The sequence below is a fragment of the Zootermopsis nevadensis genome, unplaced genomic scaffold, assembly GCF_977971745.1.
Source record: "Zootermopsis nevadensis isolate Lab colony 2312 unplaced genomic scaffold, Znev_1.0 Znev_ptg000017l, whole genome shotgun sequence".
NCBI lineage: Eukaryota > Metazoa > Arthropoda > Insecta > Blattodea > Termopsidae > Zootermopsis > Zootermopsis nevadensis.
In genome coordinates this window covers 4,561,319-4,578,491 of record NW_028259149.1, presented here as the reverse complement: position 1 = coordinate 4,578,491, position 17,173 = coordinate 4,561,319, and the positions used below count along the sequence as shown (strand labels likewise).

The 17,173-nt window shown below is 40.8% G+C and overlaps 1 protein-coding gene across 5 annotated transcripts in view; it reads right to left on the bottom strand.

Annotated features, from left to right (window-relative positions):
- The window catches only part of Dscam3 (Down syndrome cell adhesion molecule 3), a 218,137-nt gene that overhangs the window by 18,695 nt on the left and 182,269 nt on the right, over window positions 1–17,173 (bottom strand). For all 5 annotated transcript variants that reach the window (XM_087350159.1, XM_087350158.1, XM_022081536.2 and 2 more), the window contains 13 exons: window positions 16,950–17,160; window positions 16,104–16,362; window positions 12,044–12,349; window positions 10,325–10,597; window positions 9,069–9,214; window positions 8,127–8,265; window positions 7,430–7,549; window positions 6,855–7,031; window positions 6,518–6,662; window positions 5,977–6,125; window positions 4,596–4,818; window positions 2,972–3,108; window positions 1,941–2,011 (listed from right to left, as the gene is read on the bottom strand). In XM_087350159.1, coding sequence (XP_087206285.1) covers window positions 1,941–2,011; window positions 2,972–3,108; window positions 4,596–4,818; window positions 5,977–6,125; window positions 6,518–6,662; window positions 6,855–7,031; window positions 7,430–7,549; window positions 8,127–8,265; window positions 9,069–9,214; window positions 10,325–10,597; window positions 12,044–12,349; window positions 16,104–16,362; window positions 16,950–17,160 — 2,356 coding nt within the window. The remainder of the gene's footprint in view (window positions 1–1,940; window positions 2,012–2,971; window positions 3,109–4,595; window positions 4,819–5,976; window positions 6,126–6,517; window positions 6,663–6,854; window positions 7,032–7,429; window positions 7,550–8,126; window positions 8,266–9,068; window positions 9,215–10,324; window positions 10,598–12,043; window positions 12,350–16,103; window positions 16,363–16,949; window positions 17,161–17,173) is intronic.

The following is a 17,173-nucleotide window of genomic DNA, read 5'->3' as shown; positions in this document are numbered from 1 at the left end:
TCGCCCACTAAAGCAAGTCAGAACTCTTCAAGAAAGATTAAAAATCATAGAAGAAGTGGAGAAGAATCCATTTGAAAAAAGAATCGACATTGCTAAACGCCTTGGATTAGCACCATCTACTTTAAATTCAATAGTTGCAAAGAAGAAAGAAATCCGAAAACAAACTGACAAGTGCGGTAATTCATGCAAAAAAAGGAAATCCGGAAGAAAATCAACTTTCAGTGAGCTAGAAAGTGTCCTCTTCACTTGGTACCAGCAATCGCGGGCCTCAGGAATTCCTGTTGATGGCAACATCTTGCGGGAAAAAGCCAAGACGATAGCCGCAAGGCTGAATATTGAAAATTTTGCAGCGTCGAATGGCTGGATTAGTAGGTTTAAAGAACGACATGGTATGGTCTACAAGAAGTTAGCCGGCGAAAGTGCTGCTGTGGATGTGGAAATAACGGAGCTGTGGCTCGAGAGACTGCCAACACTGCTGGAGGGATATGAGCCGCGGAACATTTATAATGCGGATGAGACCGGACTTTTCTACAACGCCCTCCCGGATAGGACTCTGGCATTGAAAGGTGAATCTTGCCACGGGGGAATACGTGCAAAACACCGAATTACTGTTCTTCTGTGTGTTAACAGTGACGGTAGTGACAAACGGGTTCCGATTGTAGTTGGAAAATCACGAAAACCGCGTTGTTTCAAAAACATGAAAAAACTTCCGGTGAAATATCACGCCAACAAAAAGGTTTGGATGACAACAGACATCTTTACGGCGTTTTTAAGTTCTCTGGATGCCTCCATGGGCGCACAAGGCAGAAAGATTTTGCTGTTTGTTGATAATTGTGCCGCTCATCCGAAGGACACGACATTTCTACGAAATGTGAAAGTCGTGCAGTATCCAGCAAATTGCACGAGCGTCTTGCAACCGCTTGATTTGGGCATCATAAAATCTTTCAAGCAGTTGTATAGAAAGCGCCTTGTGCAAACAGCTGTATGTGCAATGGATGCTGGGAAGGATGTCAACATGAAAATTGACGTGCTACAAGCAATTCATTTCACAGTGGCAGCTTGGCGGCATGTCTCCCAACCAACTGTTCTGAATTGTTTTCACAAAGGTGGCTACGGGTGTGAACTTCGCACAGAAGCAGACTCTAACGTCAGTGTGGATGAGCATGATGGCTTTCACGAAGACTGGAATAGATTTGGCGCCGTGAAAGACGTGGTTAAATTTGGTGACTACGCGGCAGTAGACAGCGAGCTTGCTACATGCGGAGTCGACACGATTGATAAGTTGTGTGACGATCGCGAAGGGGGTGGGAGCGGTGAGGAAGACGACGAATGCGAGCCCGAAGCTGTGCCGAGTTTTGCCGAAGCACACGCTGCATTGGCAAAAGTGAAGTCGTTCTTTTATGCCCATAATATTAGCGAACGTGACGAGGAAAACATTTTGAACGTGGAAAGTACTCTGTTTGGTCTAAAACGTAAAGTTTCGACAAACCAGTTGTCCATTAAAGACTTTTTTGGTAAAAAGAAGTAACTTTGAAAGAGAAACATTGTTTTTTTTTTAAATTTTTAATGCTTTCCCGCATCTATCGTTTTTATTTCCCACCCCCGCCGAAAACGATGCATCGAGGTTTCACTGTATAAGTAAAATTCCTGCTAGCCTCATTGTCATGAACTGTTGATGTTTACCATAAGATCTGTAGCTACGCAGCCACCCCTCGTCTTGCTACCAACACCAGAACTTTCCTCCCACTGTTCTTGTCTCCCTCACCACCTTGGACTGGCCAAGGGCCATCATGACGTAACAGAAGATCAGTAATGGATTTTGGACTATGTGGCTGAAGTGTTGAAGTACAGTCCACATTTTCACTGGATATTCCCAAATATGTACAGAAACGTAAGTATATTTTGATTTCAAATAGTACTCGGTATTTGTAAAGTAGTACCTTCCATGTTGCAAGAAGCTGATCAGGACCAAGCGTCTCAATATGGACACTCTGTGGGGGTCCCACAGGAGCTGTAAATGTAAAATCAGCGTTCATTAAATACCTTTGCATATCATATGTCAGGTGCATGTGACTGCCCTTTGTATGTCTGTGTTAAGTTACAAATTGTTGCTTTGTTTTTTTGTAACATTTTCAGTACACTTAAGCTATCCAGTAAGCAGAACTTCAGTTCTAGGTAGGTTGTCAGTTGTCAGTTTGTTGGTATCATCTACGTGATCATAATAAAAATAAACTCTCAAAATTAGGAAATTATGTAATTGCATAATCACATACAAAAATTTCTTTGACATACACTGCCATCTATCGCAACTGCTAATGAAGATTTCGGGCTTGTCCACTGCCAAAGACAGAATTCCATGTCTTAGCTAAATTATGTGTAGACTTCCTGTTGTTTCGGACATGAAACGTGCAGACAATTGGGCAGACATGGCTTCCTCTTTGTACTTATTGCATAAAAATGTATGAAAAACAACTGCACGTCAGGTTACAATAATTCATCAGTTACTCTTAACAAAACAAAACATTCCATGACATAACCACATTGCAATTTATTATTTTCTTTAAAAAAAAACTTAAAATAATTCGTAAATTTTACATCAAGTTTCTTGCAATTCAGTTTCTAAATTTGATTTTGATTTATTCCATTTATTGTTTGTTACAGAACTTGTCTTATTTTGCTTAAATGAAGTTAATTATTTAACAATTATAAATGTGTTTGATTTGACGTTCCCATGGCATTGAGTACGAAGATGGCTGTCTTGTAGCGCCATGTATTTTGGTAGACCAGATTACACAGTATATGGTAGGCCAAACCCAGAAGCGAGCCATTAACTCTAAATGTTTAATAAACTTTTATATTTCTAATATGGGCAACCTTACGTTAGATATTACTGCTTATACTTCATAAATTCACAAATGTTCTATTGTAGGTTAGGTTAAAAATGCATATTAAGAAGGTATAGACCACTGACCTTCTTCCTGAGTTTTGGCTGCTATCGGGTCAGTGAAGACACTGGGCTCGATACCGTTGATGGCCAACATGCGAATGTGGTATGTGGTTGCGGGATGGAGCCCACTTAGCACTGACGTGTGTTGCTGTTGCTCACCCCTGAGAAGAGCACGTCACAACAAGGCCATAGGTATGAGAACTTGTATGTGCACAATCATCTTTAATTCGTCAGCACAAAAAAATAGCATTCAATTGTTATTAGAGAGACTGGACGTATAAAGTAAAGTAACCGTAATAAAATATATTGGCAACAAATGTTTATGCCAATATCACAGTATTCAAATATGATTTATTTCATTTTGTATCTAAAATGGAAAGCATTGAAGCACAAACTACGTCCCTATCTGGATGCGTATGAAAGTTTTTAAAGCTTCAACATTTATCGGCCATGTATCGCAGCTCAGTTTTCCGTGCTTTGTATACTACAGGAAGAAACTGTAGCTTCAGCGAATTAAATATAATCAATATTCCTGTTGAATACCATGTAAGATTTGAGGTTTTCACAGCGGTAAGTATGAAGATTTCTGGGTACTTGTGGGTTATCGGGACACATCGCTTTAAAAATAGGTTAGGTTAGGTTAGGTTAATGTGTGTGGATAAATGACATACTTGAAAGTTATTATATTTTATTTCAATAAATGACAAATTATTATATTTTATTTGGATATGCATGAGATGTTAATTGTTGTTACAACCTGTCTCCGGAGGCCAAAATTCGCTTAGAGATTTTAGAATCATTTTAAAAATATTGCCGTTATCATTTGTACGCCGCCACATGAACTCGGCTAAATATGAATCCAGATGAAGTTGGGCCGTGCCTCTCTGTTGAATCACAAATTTTTAATATGATACCGAACAGTAATAAATAACTGAATGAACTAACAGATAACAACAACCGAGTATATGGGTATACTGATACGCAAGGGCAGTTTTCCGTCCAATCCAAGTCCAGATATTTGACTCTCCCGTTTTGTGTCCCAATAACCAACAAGTACCAATTTCTGTCTTCTGGGTTGTTGCGCTGTGTAGTCTGGTCGATGTTAACCAACGTTTCTGAGATCATACTGCCTCCGTCATCAGGGTGATGATGACGGAGGCAGTATGACCTCTGAAACGTTGGTTAACATTGACCAGACTACACAGCGCAACAACCCAGAAGACAGAAATCTGTTGAATACTGTTTCCTGGGGTCTGTCACCATGTAATCCTAAACGCAGTTACAAATCTTTTGGAGGAACATAGATTCCATCTATAGGATCTACCCTTAAGATGGTGATACTTCCCCTTAAACAATGACATCAACCTAAAACAGAGCATAGAAGACAAAAATCCACATCTTCTCTGCTGTAAGAACTTCAGATCTTACACAATAAATAACTAATTTTCCTTCTCTGGTTAATGGCTGCATACTAAAACTTTGTGAGGCTTTTATTTCCGAATGTTCTTCATGAAGTTATATATCGTGATCAAGTTCAGTAAAAATAACTGTACCAACAGAGCTGATGTACGAAATGTGTGAACTAATTAATTATCAAACTCCATCATAGAACAGAATCTCTTTTAATGATGTATGAACTAGTCGTTACCCCTCTGCCCGATCTCCAGTTTCAACAGCAGAAATGGACAAGTTAAGAGTATTGGCATGCTGCCAGTCGGTTATTTCTCCATGGCTTGATGGAGGAGATGCTTTATACTGAACGTTGTAGCCAATCAGTTTGCTGTGTCCATCAAATGGTGGTCGCCATGATAATCTTACTGCACGGCTACCAACTTCCACCACCTCCAAATTGACTGGTGGATCTGGTGGCTCTAGAGAGAGAGAGGGAGAGAGAGAGAAAATTACCACTTCATAATGTATATGCGGGGTCCGCAGTGGCCGCGCGGTCTGAGGCGTAGGCCTTGGGCCGCTTGGTCGCAGGGACAGTGGGTTTGAATCCCACTCAAGCCATGGATGTTTGTCCACGTTTTTCTGTGTTGTGCTGTCCTGTGTACAGGTAGAGGCCTTGCGACGGGCCGATCCCTCGTCCAAGGAGTCCTACCAAATGTCTATAGATCAAGCCAACGGAAAAGTTGGGACCCGTAAAAGGGTATCAGAAAATGTATAAAGACATTGTTAAACCAGAAATAGAAGAAGATAATGTATATACATAACCAGTTGTATGTAGCTACATGACGAATTTTGATGTCCTCTGTACTGCTAGAGACGGGGTTATCTCAGGATATCACTGCGAATTAGGCAACACTTCCACTAGTATCCCAGTAAAGTTTTTGACAATTGGTTGTTAGCGTCATGAAACGTAAGCAATTTCTTCTGAGTAAAGACAACACAGAATACCCATGAACATATAGATTCAGATGTCAGTTATATTAATAATGGTAATGATATTATATCCCCACTTAATGGTACCTGCCCCTTGTCATAGTGGTGGGGCTTGACTCCAAGAGCTATGTTGGCGGTAGCATAGCTACTGGTAGGGCCTCCCTAGCCAGATTGGTCAAGGGGGAGAGGTCAGACTAAGACAGGTACCCTGGTCCTCCAGGTTGGGGGTTGGTCGCAAGGCTAACAACCTTGCACTGTAAAAGGGAAGATGTTTCGAAACCTCGATCAAAGCCTCGGACAGAGGAGAATTGAGGAGGCCATGGACCGAATACGGACCGGAGAGCCATAGAAGAAGAAGAAGAATGATATTATAAACACGTTTTTGAGAGTACATATATTATTTTTTAATTAGTAAAAGGTGCTGAAATAATTCAACAAGGAAGCTACTACAGCAGTTATTAATGTATCAAAACAGCTGGCTCTCTGTTCCGTCTCCACTTAGAATATGTTACTTAGATTCTGAAAAGCTGTGTAAATCTGAATTCACGAGGGCTTAAATTACCATACTTAGGAAAATTAAAGATTCACCCGTAAATACCCTCTGAAATTAAATTAGTGGCAAAAGTTTGTTTCCTGTAAATAATTACCTTGAACTGCCAAGAGAGTGGTTTGTTTAGAATGGCCAAACATGTTGTCTGCCTCGCAGACGTACAATCCTGAGTCTTGACGATCTGACTGCTGTATCACAAGATGGCTCTGCAAACCAGTGTCTAACTTCACTTCAGATAAACTGAACCTGAAAACACAATAAAATATTTTGGTATTTATTAACAACGCTTGATTTATAAAACAAGAGTTATACTTAATCACGAGCGCACTGGCGTGACATGGATTTGGAAGAAATTTCAATGCAGTGTTCATCTCCGTAATTCATTATAAACACTTAATCTTTTCCGTTCCTGATTTCATCAAATGAAGCATTTTAATTGTGCATGCGCATGTGTGTGTATATTATGCATCATGCTGTATAATTACAATTACTGGTATTTTTAAGAACGACCAATCGACACAGTGCACGGTATATTTAGACACATTCTTTTATTTTCACGTCGACAACATTTTTTTATTATTAATGTACATTTGTGAAATAAATCTTTATCATAGCTTAGGGCCTCAACTTGTCCTGACCTGTAGTTATTGTGATGAATTCTCTGTTCGTTGAACAGCCAGTACACCTGTATGGGATGGTCGCCCTTCACGTCGCAACTCAGTGTCACGGACTCTCCTCGCCGAGCGGTCACATTCCTCGCTGGTGTATCAAATTTTACTGGTTCTGAACAAACAAAAATTACATCACAATCACAGGTAAATTTTACTAATGAATGAAGAATGATGATAATTTACCTGCTAAATTGGGCGTGTTAATAATAAATTCTAATAAACCTTAATCATGTAGTCATTAACAAAGAATGTAGTATTAATTGTGAGATGAATGCATGCTATTACAAGCTTGCACTATAATTACCATTAACGGCAAGAGATACCACTTTGCTAAGGCCTGGACCAATACCGTTTGCGGCTCTGCATAAGTAGTACCCCTCATCCTTCGGTCCGACAGACTGAATAACCAGACTTCCATTAGGAGTAAGTGCCGTTCGGCCATCAGCGTAGTCTAGAGGTTGAAAATCTGAAGAAAGCCGTTCTGAAACCCACGCAACATTCTCTTTTGACAGCGACAACTTTAATCTCAACTTTAAGGAAACTGTATCACTAGAACTTGAATTAATTTTATTTCTAACTTCCCCTGCCACAATGAAGTTGAAATTATCCAGTTTTGTAATTTTTAATTTTGTTGTTAACATAATCAAAAATTACACAATACACACTTCTCTAATAGTGTTAAAATTAAATTAAACCCCATTTAAAAATTTGGATCATTTTTGGCACACATTAGACTACTAACTATAATGAAGCATATATTTTAATGTACCTGAGTGAAAAATAACGCATTGTGTTTGTCCGTCGCAATTAAATTCTGCTGATTTTGTGCGTGCCAAATGGAAATATATAATAAACAATATTTATATCTTGTGATCTTACCCTGTCCTCTCATCCATGTAATCTGAGGCTGTGGAAACCCCTGAGCCTGGCAATGAACTGTAAGTGAACCTCCAGCTAATGTGGCGACATCTTGAGGTTCCATTACCCACTGAGGAGCAACTAAGAAATGTAAACATTATTTTTTAAGTAAGATTTGAGGTTTTCACAGTGGTGGGTATGAAGATTGCTGTCTTCTGGGTTGTTGCGCCGTGTAGTCTGGTCGATGTTAACCAACGTTTCAGAGGTCATACTGCCTTAGTCATCAGGGATATTCATCGCCCTGATGACGGAGGCAGTATGACCTCTGAAACGTTGGTTAACATCGACCAGACTACACGGCGCAACAACCCAGAAGACAGAAATCTTCATTATTTGTTGAGCCTGAAGTAATAAATTACATATATATGTTTAAGAGAACGAACAATGAAAACAAAAATATATAAAAGGACTCAAAAACAAAAGAGCTTTGTTTCATTACAAGTATTACAGTAAATTTGCTTTCTACTGTTATTCATTCCAAATGTACTATATTTTAACTTAATTATGGGTTGGCTTATGAGCCTTTTTACCAATTATAATACTGTGTACGTAAACAAAATTAGTTCTAAGAATTACGGATGAACTCCCTGGTGTTTATAACATGAGGACTTCAGTGCTATGGTTTCTTAACCTTCTGAATCTAGTATGATGAACTGACCTTTGACAAGGAGCTGAGCTGTGTAATTGACTGTGGCTGCTGAATTGCTGGCAACACAGGTGTAAGAACCACTGTGTCGTGACGTCACCTGGTTAAATACCAGAAACGTGAAGAAGGCTCCACCCTTCTTCTCTTCAACCTTTAATAATAACAGATACGATGCATATTTAAATGTCAGAAAAAATAAATTATAAGTGGTTGAAAGATTTTTGATCCTGCCGGCGACTGATGCTCTCTGCGGGCGGGGAAAAATTTCACACGTGTGCATGAAGGTCCCCTACACCCCCCTCCCCCCACCAGAGGACACCTCCCATGCTTCATTTGTTTCCGGGGGAAAAATTAAGGTCTGATACATTTTGAACAGACCTCGTATGTGAGATAGGTGAGGAAATTCACGATTTGTAAAGATCGCTTGTTGTTGTTAAGATACTGAAATCTACGTGGCTTAGGTTAGGTTAGGTTAGGTTAGGTTTGGTTAGGTTAGGTTAGGAATGTATACAGAATTACAATGGAGACATTTCTTCAGAAATGTCAACTTGGAAGATGGAATAGCATTAGGAAGGATCTCAGGTAGACATTGTGAAAATGGGAGTGGATGGAACTGTTAAATATGTTTACTTATGCCTAAATTAAAACAATGTTGCAGAATCATAAGAACAAATGCAGAGTCAAATAATCTACAGATAAGGATATAATTAAAATGCTGCAACTTTAGAATAAACAAATACTCTTTGACTCAGTAGACTTCGTGTTTCTAAAGCATATAATTATTTCAAATGAAAGGCCAGGAATAATGAGCCTGTACACAGTCTTACAAAGCTTTAAGATCATACTTCTTACTTCTAGCACTGAAGTTCAAGCAGAAAATTTAATAACCTGCAGTTCTACTTTCCTTGAATGGCCAAAGCCATCACATGTCAGAATCCTACTACAATTAGTTACCTGGAGGGAAGGTGGGAGCGGCTGACCATCTTTAAGCCACGCAAATTCAATGGGAAGGTCACCGGAAGAGATACTGCATGTGACTTGAGCGCGGCTGCCCTCTTGCAGACTGGATGGAAAGAAGAACGGTTCCATTACTGGGGGATCTGAAAATCAGAATGTAGCAAATAAGTAACAGATCACTGCACTGTCACGTTTTGAGAGGCTGACATTGAAATAAATATTTAATAAATAGGGTGTAAAGTTGTGGTATGGATTCAACTGGCTTAGGATACATGGCAATGTTCAGCTCTTTCGAGCATGGTGATGAAATATAGCTTGGAAGAAAAAGAAAAACAGAACAAATGGGAAATACTGGAAGATTATTTATTATCACTGTGGAACTGCAGCCACTAATGGGCACATTGTCCATCCCTCAGACAACATAAGTAATTATGAAGAACTGGTGGGATGATGGTGAAGGAAATTCAAACAACTCTGGGAAAACCTTTTCCAATTCCACTTTGTCCACCACATATACCACATGGACTGAACTGGGAGCGAAACCAGTCCTCCGTGGCGAGAAGCCGGTAACTAACCGCGGCCTGAACTATGGCACGGCCAAGAAAAGAATTTTCACAGTGGGAGATCAAGAGATAGGAAGAAATCGAAAAAGAATAAAGACCGAAAGAAAGTTACCAACTTTTACGGAACCCTGAATTCATTACGATATTCACAAAAGCTTGTTACTGAATTCTGTCTTTTGGAAGTTGAAAGTTGTCCACACGTATCTCTGTAATACACATTATCACCAAAACTGCGTATGCATTTCTCGGGTGCTACATGCTCCACCCATCACTTTCGCCTTAATTTAATGACACTAACAATATTTTATGAAAAGTATACATAACGAAGCTTGTCATTACCCAGCTTTCTCCATTGTTCCTGCCATTTTATCTTTCTTATGTTTAAATATTCTTCTTCTCAGCAGTTCTAAAACATTCTGAAGCCATGTTCTTTCGCCCACAGTGAAAACGTTTCAAGCCGTTAAAATACGTGCAAAACTATGTGAGCTTTGTGGTTCTCAAGGCGGTGAACATATCGATATTGGTGTTCCGAGTTGTAACGCCGTGTGGACCTGCAGATATAGTACCAACGATGTCCACAGTCGTTACCACCCAGAAGACCAACATCGACACGCGGTTGCTTCTTGAACTGTCGAAACGCGGGTTCGATCTGTTGCTCACCGCACACTTGACGCCTCTTTACGTACTCACTGTTCACGGTCAGTTGGATCTCCCTTCGAGCAAGTTCTCCGCTGTTACCACGGACCGAACAAACGTAGCTGCCGGCGTCCACAGCTGGGTCTACGCGACTAATGGTCAGCGAACCGCCTTTCCCACGAGATCGGCGTAGATCCGCAGGAAGTTCCTTTCCTCGTCGCTCCCAGCTGATAGCGCTTATCGGGTACCCCGAGTAGGGGCAGCGCAAAGTGACGTCATGCCCAGCTACCGCGTGGAGGGTGCCGATGGCACGGATGTAGGGCGAACCTGGAAAGAGGTTAGAAATAATTACAACGAAAAAGCTTAAATTTCCGATCGAGAAGGGTGTGGTACCAAAGCCAGGGCAGATTCCGGTAGATTTTTGGAAGACACTCTCGTGTCAACACGGCCGACAAACCTCTTGCATTTGTGATGAAGCTCACAACGTACAGAGTTACTGAACGTCAGCGCAGGTACTACACAGGACAATAGTCCTCGCTGCGCTTTGAAAAGTTAAGGTATGTAACACCACGACTATCGCACAAAATAAATGGACCACGAACGTTTCTTCCACTTCACGTGCGGTCCTTAGTGAGAAAAGTCATTTACTCCGTTTCTATGTATTTCCTATATATATAATGTCCAAGTCCGCCATTGATAGCAAATTTTATTCATGAATTCAGTTAGAAGGAGAGGTTTGGGAGAGGGGGAGGGGGGCTATGGTGAGAATGTCCGATGGGAGAGGCAGAAACCCTTGGAATGAAGTTTTTCAACCTGCGCTCAAGGAAGGAACTAAAAAATGGTCAAATGGTTTCGATTTCTCCGAGTGTCTCAGAGAGGGGAGTTCGTGATGATAGACGTTTCCATTTAGGCAAATATAATAAAAATTCAGTAGCGGTAGTGTGCAGTAGAAATGACGAATGAATTAGCAGCCGTGTCTCGAATTCTTTCATTTCGTTTCATCTCCTGACACGTGAACATGCAAACGTGAATAGAATATTTCCAAACTGGCACAAAACACAAACACGTAGCTCGCGTGAGAGACACAAGAAATGCACTCAAAAATTTTCCTAAATAAACCCGAAGGTAAGGAACCACATGGAAAGCCTATTCGGAGACGGGAGGATAAAATTGAAATGGATCTTATATAATTATAATGAAACGGTAAGCTTTCGTGCGTTGTATGGGGATGAGCAGTTGTATCTCACTTATAAAATCGAAACTCGTCAAAGTAACATTTAAGAATTCAGTCCTTACCGCGAAGAAAACACCGCAGTTCACCATTACGAAGATCAACTGGTTGACGCTGTTTAAGGAAATAATCACTGTTTACATTGAAAGTAAAACAAAACCCATAAATAAACAACTCAATTTTGATGATTCATAAACAGCTTTTACGTATAAATGTCAAGTTCCTTGATATAACAGATAGCACGTATCGAAATATGGTTTATTTTGGATATTAAAAGTATTAGCAATAAATAATATACGGATTGGGGACAATTATAATTTAACTTGCAGGTTTAACTCACTGTAAACACTGAGTAAGGCCAAAATTGTATTTCAATTCATTATGAATATAAAGTATTCGGCAAATCATGTACTTATCTGACTGTAAATACCGAGTGCTACAGAAATTATACGTTTAACTCGCCCTCAATATTGAGTCCGTCTCAAGTTATTGTGGACTCCTCTTAAATATTGAGCCAGACACAGATCACGTATTTAACTCACCGTAAATATTGAGCCTGGCTGAATGAGTGATAGACCCAAGAGAATTGCTGGCTTTGCAAGTATAGCGACCGCCATCTTGGACTCTGGCACTGCTTATATTCACGTGGCTGATGACGTCACCGGCCTGATCAACGTACTGTCCAATCGCGTACCTGTGGCCCACACTGGACGCTGTGAGCAGTTCTCCGTCCAAGAACCACGAGAACTGTGGCGGTGGACTTCCTGTAGCTGAGCAGTGCAAGGATACTGGGGAACCAGGTCTCAGGACCTGCTCAATGAAAGTTGACTGCAGCTCAGGCACCGTGTCTGTAAAACATCCAGTTGAGGTTGAGGAGAAATCGACAAACGCATTGCAGAATTTTGGTCGTTAAACCGGAAAGGAAATGATAACATGGCAGACCTATGTTTACACCATAGACAAATTGCTGTTCTCTTATTCTGTTAAGAAATGTCAAGTTATCCCACGATTTACAGCAACACAATATAAAACTCCATTTTCCACAAATTTCCTTGGCAATTGCAGGATTATAATTTAATTTACAGGCTTACGTAATTCGCGGGTGGTAACACTGTGTCATCAGGCCATTTTGCTACTGTTAAAGATCGACATTTCGATAAAGATTTTAGTAATAAAAATATAACAGTCTTTTTTAAATAACGATGTTAAGTAGAGAATGCAAAATTTAAAGTTGAATTGAAACTTTAATTCAACGTGTGTCGTCACCTACCGCGTAAACAACAATTCATAACACCCGAAATCCACCACATACGACCACCCTCAACCGAAGCAACCATCTTTCTGTTTCTTGTATCACCATCGATAAATTCAACCGGAAATTTGCTTCGTATCGATAGTTTTAAACTAGGTGACCCAAAAACAAAAGCGATCGCCCCTTCATCTACCATAGTCACTACCCCATCAATGTATGCCATCTATTGGTTAATGTGTCAAGTTAAAGCCTACATATCTTATTTTTTTCTCCTTCTATCATTGTTTCCATTTTCTAGAGGTCGAAGGTCGAAAATTCGTATGATTGTCACTACAAAGAGGGATTACTTATGTAGGATTTGAGGTTATCACGGCGGTGAGTCTGAAGATGGCTGTCTACTGGGTTGTTGCACCGCGTACTCTTGTAGAAGTTTACCAGAATACACGGCGCAACAACCCAGAAGACAGCGATTTTCAAGGATTACATACTTGAACATTATTTACCACTTGATACTTGAAAAAGATACGTGTTTTTACTTTGAGATACGTTGTGAATTCTTAATTCTTTTCTTTTCGACTGGATTCGTCTTAAGCTATGTGATATGCGTAACTGACCAAGTTCCTAGTAATGACGCTAGATGTCAGAACTAATACCATTTGGTTGGTTTAAGACGTACTCTATATCTAAAAGCACGAAAGAGATAGGTGAATGAAGAGTGAAAGGTATAAAGTAAAGAAAGAATTCACTCCCCGTTAAATTTCAATGGCCCTTCCCACTATACACGTTTAATTTTGTGTGATTGAACTTCATATTAACGTACTAATGTGACATTTCAGGTCAAGTTTAAGCGTAAAATTTCTGAAAAAAAGTTTCACAAAAATTACATAATACAGTTGGTAGACAATCACTTTAAGCAAAAACAGAAATAAAACCATGACGTAGCAGAGTATCATGCAATGAGTTTCGTCTACGTCGTCTAAAACTGCCGACTTTGCTTCACTTGTTTCATGCAAAACTCCGTCTGAAGGAATCTGATGTTGACAGATACACGAGAATGATTTTTATGAGATGTCAAGTGCTGAATTAATCCTTTTATAGCTGAAAACTCCTGGCGTGTCTTAGTATCAGCTACGTTAACATCCATTTTTCTCCACTGCTTATTGTGATCTGTTCCCAGACGAAGCAAGTTGTTAACGTTTGCATAGAATACAAGGAAATGACCAGCAACTTCGTTATATTACGACAGTCAATACAGAGCTCCTTGCCCATTACATTTCTATTCATTTATATCTAAAAATCTCAACTGATTTTAATGAAGTATACAATTGAAATAATGTCGTTAAATAGTCTAAAGATTTCCCAATAGGCTTTGTTTATTTTCAGGAAAAGTGACTAGTATTATCGCACGTTTTCATGGGCATGATTATGGAATTTTTTTTCTAAACGTGCTAAAATATGCAATCTCTTCGTGGCGTCGTGTGTTACGCCTACAAAATGGATACAGAACTTCGAAAGGAACCTGCTAATATTCTTAGGCAATATTATAAAAATACAGCAGAAGCATTTATGCACGAGACTTGAATTGCATTTTTTTTATCTGAACATTTCCCTGGAGATTTTGTATGCGAGAGTTCGAGGTTATTTTCGCAAAAATGCTTTGTTCCAGCAACTTCAGTCCCTTGCCTAAAGGGTTTATGTGACCATAACTGAGCGGATCTTGTGGATAACGTGTAAGTTTTAGATCGGCACACAGCTTCCACTCATACTGCATGCAAAACCCACGAATAGTTATATACAGATATGTTAGCAGATCTTATCGGCATCCGCAAAACAACGCGGCTAAAAGGATTTCTTTCTCTGGTTGGCTAAATTCTAGAAAGAATTATTTTTGATCTTTCTATAGAATTCTGTTATCAGAGATGCATATTAAAGCTGTATATAAATAGAAAAAGAATTTCCGCTTGGAACTAAAGGTAGAGAAACTAAATATACGTTCATGCCTCGTCATCAGACTACAAAACAAAATTATTTTGAAAATGCAGCTAATAAATACTTTAAAATGTGGCCAAGTCAAAACATTTGACAGTAATGATAACGAATGAAAATTCGGTGTGTGGAGAAACTAAGCGCAACTCGACAAATATTTGCTGCCACGCATTTCAAAATATTTTTTCTCCCCAGCTCGTCCATAAAATGCAAAAAAAAAAAGATTTAAATATATTACTGGAATATATAGTTTTACTTGTTGTTTTGTATGGGTGTGAAACTTGGTGTGAAATTTTCATTATTGGAAAGAAAATATTTGTGAGTAAAAGGGATGAAGAAAATTGATTTATAAGTTGATCCATATTTCATTAAAGCAAGGTTGTGTAGCATGGAAATTTAGTTGTTATGATGATGCACTGTGAATGAACTCGTGCGCAAACAATACACGTGCCCGCTTCATCGTAGAAATGCCAATGAGAAACACGTGCATTTTTTAATGAACGTACAATGCAGAAACTAACAAAACATGGTGGCAGTTTGAAAGCCGACTTCTCGACACAAAAAAAATATTTTGTCGTTCGCCAGACCCGCATTCAAAGGTACACAGGCGCGATATGAAAGAGGGTTGTGGGGGGGGGGGGAGAAGTATAATATAGCCGTAATGAAATTCTACAGTGAAGCTATTTATGATGTTCTACGCCAAACTTTTCAACAAACGAGGGCGAGATTCCCGAATCGCCCGTGGGAGGGTGTTCATGTCGCTATTTTATTGCGTATCTTGCATTATTCATGTCGTCACACCCTGGTGGTTTGTTACTGTAGGGAGGGTCGATAGTTCTCCCTACTCCCACCAGTCACCGCAACAGTCGACCCCGGAAATGAGCTTCAACTTCCGCTACCCATAAATCACACACACACAAAACTACAGCTAAAATGGGGAGGGTTTCCCCAGAGATGAAAATAGAAGGTGGTAGGTCTATACACGTTTTACGGGACCATCTTCATTCAAACTTGTGGATTTTGTCATAAATAAAAAAATGTCAATATTCTTTGATTGCACTGAAACTTGTACCGAGAGAGATTTCAGGTTCTCACGGCGGCAAGTTTGAAGATAGCTCTCTTCTGGGTTGTAGCGCCGTGGAAGCTTACCGGACGTTCAGAATGTTTGCTGCCTTCATCCTCAGAGCGCTGATGATGGAGGCAGTAATTACCTCCGAAACGTTGGTAAACTTCTACCAGTCTACACGGCGCTACAACCCAGAAGACATCAATTAATTTGCATTCAACGCCGTAAGAACTTAACCCAACCTCGCCCGATCAACGCGAAACCTGCGCACTGCAACGCACAGGAGGCGGGCGCTTACCTCCGAGCCGCAGTTCCGCGCTGCCCTGCGCGCTCTCTCTGTCGTTACGCACGAAGCACTGGTACATGCCGCGGTCCGACCTGGACACCCCGCCGACGTGAAGCACTTGCTGGGACAGAAGACGCACCCGGGAGCCCGTGGAGGCCTCCCCGTCGGATATGGACAGGACTGGTTCAGCATTGCGCATCCACCACACCGACTCGATCGGCGACCCCGTCACAGAGCAGTTGAAAGTGGCCGAGTCACCAGAATTCACAACCTGAACAGGACATCACCTTCTAAAACACCAGCATCTCGCATTTCTTTTAAACTGTAGAACAAGCCCGTTGAAATTTAACGTGAACTATTCTTTCGTATCTTCAACTCTCACGGCTTCCTTATTTCTATTGTCTGTTTGTACCTTTATCTTCTGATCTCCTTCCTCCCATACGCATTTCCCAACCCTGCAATTCTTCGTGCTTCGTACTACAATGCTGGACATCAATGAAAAACAATTAGAGACGTAAAGTAAGTAAAGTTTGTCCCACTATACGCCATGTAGGCGTTTGGGGTGAGTGGAGGTATAGCTCCTCTCTTCACTCTCTTCCTCTCTCGGCACTAGATGGGGGTGAGTGGTCAGCATCACGACCCGGCCGGCTTTACCCCCGGGAAAGGACCCCGGTACCCATTGTAGAGGAGGCTGGGTGGGCCCCAGAGCCGGTATGGACGCAGAGGCTAGAGGAAAAATCCTCTGCCCCTGTCGGGGATCGAACCCCGGTCGCCCAGTCCGTAGCCAGTCACTATACTGACTGAGCTATCCCGGCTCATAAATAAAGACGTAAGTTTCGCTATTAAAGCCTATTGTACCTGTAAGTGTGGCTGGACATGCGCGCTGAGTTGCGCTGTTACTGTCAACTGAGTCTCAAGCCGTTGCTCGCCAAATTGGTTCGACACCCGACAAACCCATCGGCCAGCGTCCTCCGGGCTCAGATGACGGATATGCAGAACATCCTGAGAGGGCGTCACACGCGCTGACTGCGTCACCGGACGCAGCTGCCCAAACTGATCTCGGAACCATCTGCGCAGAACAC